At 40.7% G+C, this 12,320-nt stretch overlaps 1 protein-coding gene across 4 annotated transcripts in view; it reads right to left on the reverse strand.

The window, feature by feature from the left end:
- The window catches only part of LOC125465171 (contactin-associated protein-like 2), a 1,711,179-nt gene that overhangs the window by 409,516 nt on the left and 1,289,343 nt on the right, over nt 1-12,320 (reverse strand). For all 4 annotated transcript variants that reach the window (XM_048558395.2, XM_048558386.2, XM_059638055.1 and 1 more), the window contains exon 14: nt 4,569-4,725. In XM_048558395.2, coding sequence (XP_048414352.1) covers nt 4,569-4,725 — 157 coding nt within the window. The remainder of the gene's footprint in view (nt 1-4,568; nt 4,726-12,320) is intronic.

A 12,320-nucleotide genomic window follows, 5' to 3' on the forward strand; every position in this document is an offset into this window, starting at 1 on the left:
AGGAGATCCTGCAGATGGCTGTTCTCTCCTCCCTCTGATTGAAACATTAGCTGGCCATTACTTAGTATGAAGCCAGGGAGAGTAGGTGCATACTATATGGTGAGCAAGACAAGCAAAACCCTATGAGGATTCTTGAGAACTTCCTTGGTGTTCATCATTCAGTGTGTGATTGAGGAAGGTAGAGTTGGGAGGTGGGGGGTGCCCCTTGATAGCCATACCACTCCTGGCCCTCCATCTGAAGCTACCATGGCCATCATCCCAGTGTGGTCTTGGATTCAGGAATAGCTCTTGGGTGCATGGTACTGACGGAAGAGATATTCATGTATAGAACTCAGCTATATGTCAAGCTGTAGTTGTGAGTAGTCTGCTCCATGTGAAATGATGGCTGGAGCGATGGTGGGAGGCAGTGAGTGCTAAAGAAAATAGTTTCAGTCATCTCAATGTTTAATTTTAACCAGGATTCAATGTTGGACAAGTAATCTGCCAATAAAATGTGGACGGATGGAGAGAGGTGGGGACAGGGATCTGCATGTCATTGGTGTATGGGTGCTACTGACACATTTTTGGACAATGCCACTGAGTGGCAACATGTTGCTAAGCAACAGGAGTGTGCCAATGATAAATCCTTGGAAGGGACTCTGATGGGTGGAAGAGGAAGAAGCTTCACTAACAATAGTGGGAAGGTTATTGATAAAGTGAACCTGTATACTCCACTCAAATCAGTGAATACTGTTCTGAGCCAATAACAAGCGTGTGAACCTGGAACTCTGACCCAAGGCAACAGTCCAGATCTAAGGCCAAAATACTGAAATGAACACGTATCCCTGACTCAACCCTGTAATCTCAACCTAAGCCCAAATCTCACCCAAGCCCATGCATCATCCCAAGCCTATACTCCTGACCAGAGCCCAAATCTCTGACTTGAGCCTGTAACCTTGGCCATGTTCATATTGCCAACCTGAGCCTGTAGTATTGATCAGAGCTTGTATTTCTGATTCAAGTCTGTAACCTTGGTCTCATTAACCTGGTCATGTTCTAGGGGACATTGCTTCTAGACTGGGTCTGCAGCAGATGATGTGGTAACCAACAAGAAGGAAAAGCATACTTGAGCCCATCCTTACTGAACTGCCTGCTGCAAATGCATCTGTCTATGACAATGTCAGGAAGACTGACCACTGCACAATCATTTTGGAGACAAAGTTCCATCTTGTGATCGTAACAAGGTCAGCCAGGTGAACTTCATAGAATATGAGTTCTCAGACAGGAACTGTTAATCTGGTCAAATTAAGGAGCCCTGGCTGACAGATATAAAGAAGACTGTCAGAGGATCTGCTCACTCGGAATGCTGATTTTGAGAAAGCTGCATCAGCGTCTCTGTGCACATAAAAGATGACGTCATACTGGCCTCTGTGATGTTAGTTTAAATCTTCGTACTGGTAATTCTTTATACTATGCCGTGCGGCAGTGTCACCATGCCAAATGGGACACATTTCTAACAGATTGAGCAACTCAAAACTGTGTGTCCAGGAGGTGCTGTGGGCCATCAACAGCAGCAGAACTGTACTCCAGCGCAATCTGCATCCTCATGGCCCAGTATGTTCCTCACTCAACCACTATGGCCAAGCCAGGAAATCAATGCTGGCTCAGTGGAGAGTGTAGGAGGACATGCAAGGAGCAGCAACAGGCATGCCTGAAGATTAGATGCCAACCTGTTGAAGCCACCAAACAAGACTACCAAACGTAGGCAGAAAGTTTTAGAGAGAGCGAAGTGATCTCACAATTAACAGATCAGATCTAAGCTCTGCAGTCCAGCCACATCCTGCCATGAATGGTGGTGCATAGATAAACAACTCACAGGAGGTGGAGGCTCCACAAATATCCCCGTACCCAGTGAAAGGAGACTCCAGTACAGCAGTGTAAAAGAGAAGGTTGAAGCATTCACAGTAATCTCCAGCCAGAAGTGCCAGGTGGGCGATCCATGGGGGCCTCCTACAGTGGTCCCCAGCATTACAGATGCCAATCTCCAGCCAATTCAATTCACTCTGTGTGTTATCAAGAAATATTCGGAGGCACTGGATACGGAAAAGGCTGTGGGCCTTGCTAACATTCTGAAAAGAATACTGGTGCTACAGAATGTGCTGCTCCCCTAGCCAAGCTATTCAGTGCAGTTCCAACAATGGCATTGAGCTGAAATATGGAAAACCTGCCCAGATATGTCCTGCACCTGAAAAGTAGGAAAAATCTAACCCAGCCAATTACCACCCCATCAGACTTCTCTCGAACGTCAGTTAGGTGATGGATGGTGTCATCAACAGTGCTATCAAGCAGCACCTGCTCAGCAATAACCAGTGACGTCCAGTTTGGGTTCCATCAGGGCCAATCAGCTCCTGCCCTCTTTACAGCCTTGCTTCAAACATGGATAAAAAAGCTGAATTCCAGTGGTGAGATGAGAGTGACACCCTTGGTATTAGGGTCACATTTGACCAGTTGCACAGTAAGGAGCCCTAGCAAAGCTGGAATCAATGGAAATCAGGGAGAAACGCTCCACTGATTGGAGTCATATCTAATGTTTGCGACTGTTGGAGGTCAGTCATCTTAGTTGCAGGACATCTCTGTAGGAGTTCAGCAGGGTAATGCTTTAGGCCCAACCATCTTCAGGTGATTCATTATTGACTTTCCCTCCATCATGTTCAGCACCATTCACAACTACAATGATGCGAAAGCAGTCCATATCCAAACGCAACAAAACCCGGATAATATTCAAAAACTGAAAAGTAATATTTGCACCATATCAATGTCAGGAATGACATCTCCAATAAGACAATCAATGGTATTAATATTACTGAATCACCCCTTGTCAACATCCTAGGCGTTATCATTTACCAGAGACTAAGTTGGGTTTGTGACTTAAACACAGTGACTACAAGAGCATATCAAATGCTAGAATACTATATCGAGTAACTCATGTCCAGACTCCCCAAAACCTGACAACCACCTCCAAGGTTCAAGTCAGGAATATGGTGGCATACTTCCCAATTGACTGGATAAGTGCAGGTCTTACAACACTCAAGAAGCATAACACCATTCAGGAGAAAGCAGGCTCTTGACCAGTACCACATCAATAAACATTCACTCACTCCACCACCGACGTTCAGCAGCAGCAGTGTGTACTACCCACCATGTGCAATGCGGACATTCAGTAAAGATACTTACAAAGAACTTTTAACCCATGACCACTATCACCCTGAATGGCAAATGCAGTAAATACAAGGGAAACCAGCCTACAAGTTCCTATTCAAACCACTTATCACCCTGACTTGGAAATATATTACTATTCTTTTAGTGCCACGAGGTCAAAATCCTAGGATTCCCTTGTGGATCTACTTACAGCACTAGTATTCCAGAGGCAGTTCACCACCACCTTGTCAAGGACAACTAGGGAGTGTAATAACATGCAGGAGCAGGCAGCCGTGCCTACATTCTGTTAATGAATTAAAAAAAACCAATATGAGATTCCAACTCCCACCCAGATCCATATCTCTAATCCAATCCCGTGTCCCCAATTTGATCTGTACCCTCTATCCAAGTTCTTAGCTATTTCCCAGGTTACAAGTGCGAGCTATCCTATAACCTGACATAAGCCAGCATCTTGACTCAAGCTCATCACCTAAACTCAATCCTGCAACTCCGAACTGAACGCATTAACCTGAATCAAAGTTATTTCCCACACACAAGCCTGCACCCTCAACTCAAGGTCTTAACCATTTCCCAAGCTCATAACTCTGATCAGGGTCCATATACCCAATCCAAGCCCATATCTCTAACCCAAGCTTTCACTCTCACTTTGGTTTGAGTCTTTGACCCAAAGCGACAAACCACCTTGAGCCCATTCTCTAACATAAGGCTGTACTTCTATTGAAGCCCATATCCTGACTCAGATCTGTATTCTCAATAAAGCTTTTAATCATGTCTCAAGCCCATGATCCTGAACTATAGCCCTCGCCCTCGTCAATAATTCTAACCCTTATCGTCCAACCTAAACTAATAATTATGGCCTGAACCTGTAGACCTGAACTGAACTCATAACTTCAATTCAAGCTTGTAACTCCATTGTAAGCCACTAAACCTGATCTAACCTTGCAGTCCAAGCTTGTAACCACAACATACGTTAGTACGATGACTTTAGATAGTAAAGCTCGATCCAAGGCTGTACCCCGATTCCAATCCATAATGATGAGCCAGGTCTGCAATTCTCATGACTAAATACAAGTCTCTATCCTGCAAGACTACATACGTCTGTCTACAAGAGGAAAAACATTTGAGGAAGATAAAAGAATTTCAACACCAATTCTTCAGATATTCATTTTTTCTTCAGCAATGAAACTCTTTTGAAAGACTCAGTAATAAATCTGTGAAGAGTCTCTCAGGCAGGGTGCATTTAGGATTTAAATCACATAGTTGATGTGAATATTTGCAAATTTCACATGTTAGAGCCATGAATTCTGCCGCCCATAAAATTACATGTCATTGCTTCAATATGATGCTTATAATGTGGTTAATTTACTCACCACTGTTTGGCATCAGCATCACAGTTACAGTAATACTTTGGATTGGTACAATTTCGCTCAATCCCACAAGCACACTTCTGTATTCCAGGGCCAGAACCTCCCCAGTAATAATGCTTTTCATTTCCTCTTCCTATCCACCAAGTATATGGATTTCCAGCTGCAAATAAAACATAGCAAACATACTAAATTAATTTTGATAATTAACTGCTAAAGCTTTTTCTAGCTGAAATATCTGTAAGTGTTTTACTGAGTTAGTATCAGAGAAAATAATTGTTTTTGCAAAGCTTGAATCAAACTTTGACTCGACAATTATCAGGTTACATTCAATGGAAGCAAGTATTCTGTATTATCCATATCCTGTAACATAGAAATGGCCAAATGCAACATTTCTAGGCTGAGTGCCCAAATCTAAGTTTTTAAGAGACACGTGGAAAATACTTGGATGGAGGATTGCAAGATAACAGATAACTGAGCAGCTAGGATGCTTTGGAAATCTCTCCCCCAACAAAAAAAGAGTTCGAGGCTTGATCAGTTTGAAAATTTAAGATGGAATTTGCTAGATTTTCTTGGGCAAAGAATTAAGGATTGTAGAAGGCATATGAATGGAGTTAAAAAGCAGATCTAACATAATGATTGAGCAGGCTTGAAAGGCTCAATGACATGCTTCTGTTCCACATTTTCACAAACCCACAGGAGGAAACCTTTAGGTACAGGAGCTGCAACAAATCAGAACTTGTGTGTCAGCTGAAAAATGTCATAGTTCAGAGATTATTTTAAGGGGTAGAAATTTGATATTACAAGAGCAATGTGATTCAAAGGCTAAGAAGAACAGAATTGAAATAAACTTTTCTTGAAGCATGTGCAGATCTATTTATGAACTCATTTTTCTTCTTCAATCCTCTATGCAGTTTTGAAAGTTTTGGAAGTATCTAGAAAATGTAGCCAATGATATGTTAGGAAGTGAGGCCTTATAACACTGATAGTTTAAAAAAGTGAGGTATTTAAAAGCAATTGGCATAACTTGGATACTGTAACATATATGACAGAAAATTGATGAAGCAATTATTCATTACCTCATAGTGTTATTAACTAAGAACTGCATAGTGATAGCATGGCTAAATGTAATTGAAGAATCCAAAATGTAGTGTGTGAAGCATTTTAAGCTATCGAGAAAGAATGTCCATTTATGTACCATACCTTGTGAATTGTGAATTGCCTTACTGTTTATGATGGCCACATCACAAAAGCCTGGAAAATAGCTTGCCTCAGTTTAAGGACTTCTACCTTGACCCAGCTACCTCCTATATCAATGGATTTGAGGCAGAAAAGACTAGTACCCCACACGGTTATTACAGGTTAGGTGTAAAACAGGTTACCAGTTTGCTATCATTCATTTTTATGCCAGGTTATAAAACTTGAATTTACTCCCAACAAGTGTGTGCAACTTTAGCACACTCACCTCAAAACAGCGTCACACTTGGTGGACTGTGTCAGCAGCAAACATCATAGATCAAATGGGAACAACAAAAAGGCTGGTAATGTTCAACATGAAATGAAAACAAGACTGACATAGGTCTATGAGATGTTGCAGTGCTCGATTCAAATGTTGGCATTTTCTTTGCCACAACAAATTACTTGCTTGAGCTTGAGTTATATCAAGGAAGTCGAACTGAACTATGGAGTAAGAAAGCCACAAGAAGAACCCATGTACAAGTATTGATACGTTGAATTTCAATTTGTGAATGACAGCTTCACTTCCCTGTTGGAACGGTCCGATCTGTAATCCTTAAGTTATGTGCCAATGTTGTATGAACAATAATTTTCTTGTCAGGATTTAAACCTATTGCTTCATATATGAAATACCAGCTCACCAGCTCAAAGACCTATCCGTGGTGGGAATTAAATAATAAAATCTATCCACCTAAATTTCTCACAATAGAAGAAAATGTGAAACTAAACATGATGGTAATAAAAGTCTTTACTTGCTTTCAAATGACAAAGGAGAACAGTGATTGACTGGCTCTTCTGTAAAACCTTTAATTCATGTGTATTTGCAACTGAATTTTATGTCACTAACAAGATTCTCTTCCGAGTAACTGTTTGTTATATGATATCAAGTTTTACTTATCAATATTGAATTCAGATTGTATAATATGGGAAATTGTCAAATCTCCCATCATACTAGATTTGCATAATAGTATTATCTCATTTGTTGAGCAGTAGAATTTTGTAAAATAACTGACAGATGTCTCTGGCTTTGATACAACTGGTTCAGACCCTCATTGCCGTTGAGCAAGAGGTCATGGCCCAGATTATTGACTATAATTATACTGTGTTTATCCATTTTAAAAGTAAACCTTGTTTTGGAATAAAAGATAGTTATATGGTAATTTGTCCAACTCATTTCCAATGAATTGCTTCACTGATAACCAACTCCTTCACCTGTACTAACTGCACTAACAGAATGAATGGATTATTAGATGCAATGTCCTGCTGATTATGATTTTATTAAATATTTGTTAAATATTTTGCAGATGAAACTAGCTTCTTCACATGGATATCTCTTAGCCAACATCAAAGTATTTTGTGTTTTGATAGATTAAAACATAAGGTCTACTGATGGAATTAGATTCTCTTAGGCTTCCCATCACACTGTACATAAAATATTAAGCTGTGAAGTTTATTATGTCAGTGTTTGCCACATGGTTAATATAATCACAAAAGGTACAGATAAATGAAGAAGAAATTGGATTCTGCTATTATGATTTTAAATGTGTGCAGAACATAAGGAAGAGGAACACGAGTAGACAGTAAGGCTCCTTGAGGCTGCTCCGGCATTTCATAAGATTGTGGTGAATCCGATCATTGAAATCACAGAAAATGTATGACACAGAAAGAGCTCACAGAGATCACTGTATCTGTCTTTCTAGCTTCAGCTTCATTTTTTTCCTCTTCCCTATCACTTTTGAAGTACTTGCGACTCAAAAACCTGTTCATCTCAGTCTGAATCTATTTAATGAATCAGTCCTCACTACTCTTTGCCAAAGATTCAAGAATCTTCAAGATAAAAATTCCTCTTTTTCATTTTCAACAAATAAATTCTAATTTTAAAATATATCCTGTTGTCCTACTTTCCCCAATGAGGGTAAACATCTCAGCATCTGCTTTGTCAAGTCTCCAACGACATTTTTCCATGAGGTTCTTTCTTATCTTTCTCAACTCAAATAAGTATCAGCTCAATCTATGCCACCTTTCGTCAGAAAACAACCCTTCTATGCCAGGTAGCAATCTCAAGAAAACCAAAGAGCTATATGCAGTACTCTGGGTGTGGTCTCACGAGCGTTCTGTCCAGTTGCAACAAGACTTCCTGGCTTCTCTAATTCATCCCCCCTGCAATAAACAAGCTATTTGCCTCCAAATCACCTGTCAAACCTGCAGACTGATCTTTTGTAACTCATGTGCATCGACACCCAGGTCTCTTCCTCAAAATGCTTGTCTCAATTTCAATATTGTTTTGCTTTTCAATCTTTCTACCGAAGTGGATCATCTCACATTTTCCAAATCTGTCAACTGTGTTGCCTACTTGTTTACCCTATCTGTGTCCCTCGGCAAACACATTCAATCATCCTGACTACAATGTGGTATACTGCATCCGCTGTACCCGGTGTGGCTTCCTCTACATTGGGGAAACCAAGCGGAGGCTTGGGGACCGCTTTGCAGAACACCTACAATTGGTTCACAATAAACAACTACACCTCCCAGTCACGAACCATTTCAACTCCCCCTCCCATTCCTTAGACGATATGTCCATCATGGGCCTCCTGCAGTGCCACAATGATGCCACCCGAAGGTTGCAGGAACAGCAACTCATATTCCGCTTGGGAACCCTGCAGCCCAGTGGTATCAATGTGGATTTCACAAGCTTCAAAATCTTCCCTCCCCCCCACTGCATCCCAAAACCAGCCCAGCTCGTCCCCGCCTTCGTAACCTGTTCTTCCTTTCACCTATCCCCTCCTCCGACTTCAAGCCGCACCTCCATTTCCTACGTACTAACCTCATCCCGCACCCTTGACCTGTCCGTCCTCCCCGGGCTGACCTATCCCCTCCCTTCCTTCCCACCCATACTCTCCTCTCCACATATCTTCTCCTCTATCCATCTTCGATCCGCCTTGCCCTCTGTCCCTATTTATTTCAGAATCCTCTCCCCACCCCCCTCTCTGATGAAGGGTCTAGGCCCGAGACGTCAGCTTTTGTGCTCCTGAGATGCTGCTTTGCCTGCTGTGTCCATCCAGCTTCACACTTTGTTATCTCGGATTCTCCAGCATCTGCAGTTCCCATTATCTCTATACCTGCCTTCCTGCGTATCTTTGTATTATTAAAACACAAAGGGAAGTAGGAGTGAAATGGTGACTTTCTTATTAACACTCTCAATTCTTGCCAAGAAATATTTTAAATTAAATTTAAATTTTTAGCAAGTAGCCATTTCACACTTCAATTAAAACATTGTACTTTTCAAAATTAAGGAACCAATTTCAAGTTTTTCTTGTGTTGAAGAAAAGAGAATTTTATTATTTACTAACTCAGAATCAAATTATAGAATGTGATATCTAGCACCAAAAAAGGTATAATGTTTAGTAAAATAGAGAATGTCAAGGATTACAGAAAGATAAAGAATGTACAGTTTAAGACATTTTTAGAGTCCTTCAGTTGTTATAATCTAAGGTCACAATTGCTTAATGGATATCATATCCTCGGCAGTGGTGAAGTCTGTAAATATTCATGAGTTCTCAAAGAATAGATGCTTATCCAATTTATTTTATCACTGGGTAATGTTTATTGAGAGGCTGTGTGATGTAGTCAGGGAGAAATAGAGGGTTTTCCAGTTCTGTCTTACAAATCCTTTTCTTGCCTGCTCTGCTAAGCATTATCAAACTATGTCTGTTTGTTTTCAAGTCTGGCTCAATTGTCTACTTGAGCTGGATTAAGCGAGTAACCCTTTAATATCTGGCGTGAGTAATTTCTCATGCAAGTATAAATTAAAGCATGTCCTCCGCATCTTTAGAAAGATATGGCAGTTTTATTTGGATAATTTAGTTTCTTCCTCATTAGTTTCCTGAACTTACCTTAATCTGTGGTCAGGTGGTTGCTGTAGCCATTTTAAGTCCATGTTTTTTACTTTTAAAAATAGTTTTGTCCATAGCAGTCTAAGGTACTAAAATTAAATGATGGAAGTTTAAATAAATCCTCTATTCATGCTAATATATTTCCATCAGCACCATAAGCTCTTACTTCTTTAGTAATCTTTAATGCTGATATGATATTGAATGCCTTTTGAAAAGCTAAGTGCCCCATGTCTAATGGTTCCCCTTCATTCACCCTACTCATTGTATTCTGAAGTAAACTCAAGCAATATTTCAAAGAACGTGTTCTTTCCATAAAATGTTCTTGTCTTTTTTGAATATATTTTGGTTTTTAGCTATCCTGCTGTTGCTTTATTAATAAAAGATTCCAGCATTTTCCAAATGTCAAGTATTGGGATAACTGATGAAACGTTTCCTGATTTTTGTCCTTCTTTCATGAGTAGGAATATTCTGTTTTAGGTTTTCCAATCTCTTGGGACAGTTGCTGAACCCTGGCAATTTTAGAAGATTATAAACAACACATCCATTATCTCTGCAGAGATAATGGGAACTGCAGATGCTGGAGAATTCCAAGATAATAAAATGTGAGGCTGGATGAACACAGCAGGCCAAGCAGCATCTCAGGAGCACAAAAGCTGACGTTTCGGGCCTAGACCCTTCATCAGAGAGGGGGATGGGGAGAGGGAACTGGAATAAATAGGGAGAGAGGGGGAGGCAGACCGAAGATGGAGAGTAAAGAAGATAGGTGGAGAGAGTATAGGTGGGGAGGTAGGGAGGGGATAGGTCAGTCCAGGGAAGACGGACAGGTCAAGGAGGTGGGATGAGGTTAGTAGGTAGATGGGGGTGCGGCTTGGGGTGGGAGGAAGGGATGGGTGAGAGGAAGAACCGGTTAGGGAGGCAGAGACAGGTTGGACTGGTTTTGGGATGCAGTGGGTGGGGGGGAAGAGCTGGGCTGGTTGTGTGGTGCAGTGGGGGGAGGGGACAAACTGGGCTGGTTTAGGGATGCAGTAGGGGAAGGGGAGATTTTGAAACTGGTGAAGTCCACATTGATACCATATGGCTGCAGGGTTCCCAGGCGGAATATGAGTTGCTGTTCCTGCAACCTTTGGGTGGCATCATTGTGGCACTGCAGGAGGCCCATGATGGACATGTCATCTAGAGAATGGGAGGGGGAGTGGAAATGGTTTGCGACTGGGAGGTGCAGTTGTTTGTTGCGAACTGAGCGGAGGTGTTCTGCAAAGCGGTCCCCAAGCCTCCGCTTGGTTTCCCCAATGTAGAGGAAATGAAGGGTCTAGGCCCGAAACGTCAGCTTTTGTGCTCCTGAGATGCTGCTTGGCCTGCTGTGTTCATCCAGCCTCACACATTATCTCTGCAGTTGTTTCTTTTAAAACCCAATGATGGAATTTATGAGGAACAGTCTTTATTGGTAAGGCCATTGATTATTGTCCATCTGTAATTATCCATGCACAGGTGGTGGTGAGTCATTTTTTGAACCACTGTAGTCCATATGATGTAGAACTGTATGGCTTGTTAAGTCATTTTTGTGGGCAGTTAAGAATCAACAGTGTTGTGTGGGATGAAATAACATAAGACTCAAACCAGATAAGGATGACTGATGGTTTTCCTAGAAAAATATTGATGCACCATGTGGGTTCTAATTAAAATCTTTTAGCTTTGTGGTCACCATTGCTGATGCTCCCTATTTATTATAGACTTATTTATTCATATGGCAGCTGCATTTGACAATTTTGTGCGGCCATGCTTGAGTGGAGATGCTTGGACGAAATCCCTATCAATCATATTTGGAGGCTGTACTGTTGTCCAATTGATTTTATTAACACATTTCTGTAGTAACTATCCTCCACAGACTTTATTTTTCAGAAAAAAAATATCAATTTTTATTTTGAAACAATCTTTCACTCATTGGATTTTGTAGACAAAACTATCAATTTGTATTGTATTACTACTAACAATTTACTACAATATGCTGAAAAAAGACTTTGCTGTACTTAGGACATTCTATTTCTTTTAGTTGCAATCATAATTTCAGAGGTGGCGTAAGTGAAATAACAAGTGCTTCCCAACCCCCAACTCACTGGCTGATATGGCAATGTCAATTGTCATCCTAATGCCTAATCTTGGAATACTTGCACTAATGAAAACTTGAAACAAAAATCACATTCCAGCACAAGTATTCTTGACTTTAAAAAGCATAAGTTTCAACTTCTCATCTTTTGCCCCCCTAAAAAGAGACGTACTTTAAATTTATCTGCATATAATCATCCCAAAAAGATATTGCAAAGTCACTGTAGTATTCAATACTGAAGTAAATAAATATAATTTGATAGCCATTAGGGAGACATGGCTGTGGGGTGAGAAGGACTGGGTACGGAATGTTGACAGCTATATGATGTTCAAAAGGAATAGGAAACTAGGTAAAGAGATCTCCATCTTCTACTGCATGAGTCAAAAAATGCTGCTATGTATGTACAGCACATTATCAAGAAAGCTAGTGCGTTGTTATTCTTTATTATAAGAGGAATTGAATGTAAAAGTAGGGCTGTTAAGCTTCAGTAATACAGGGCATTGGTGAGACCATGTCTCAAATATT

Source organism: Stegostoma tigrinum, chromosome 2, assembly GCF_030684315.1.
Source record: "Stegostoma tigrinum isolate sSteTig4 chromosome 2, sSteTig4.hap1, whole genome shotgun sequence".
Classification (NCBI taxonomy): Eukaryota; Metazoa; Chordata; class Chondrichthyes; order Orectolobiformes; family Stegostomatidae; genus Stegostoma; species Stegostoma tigrinum.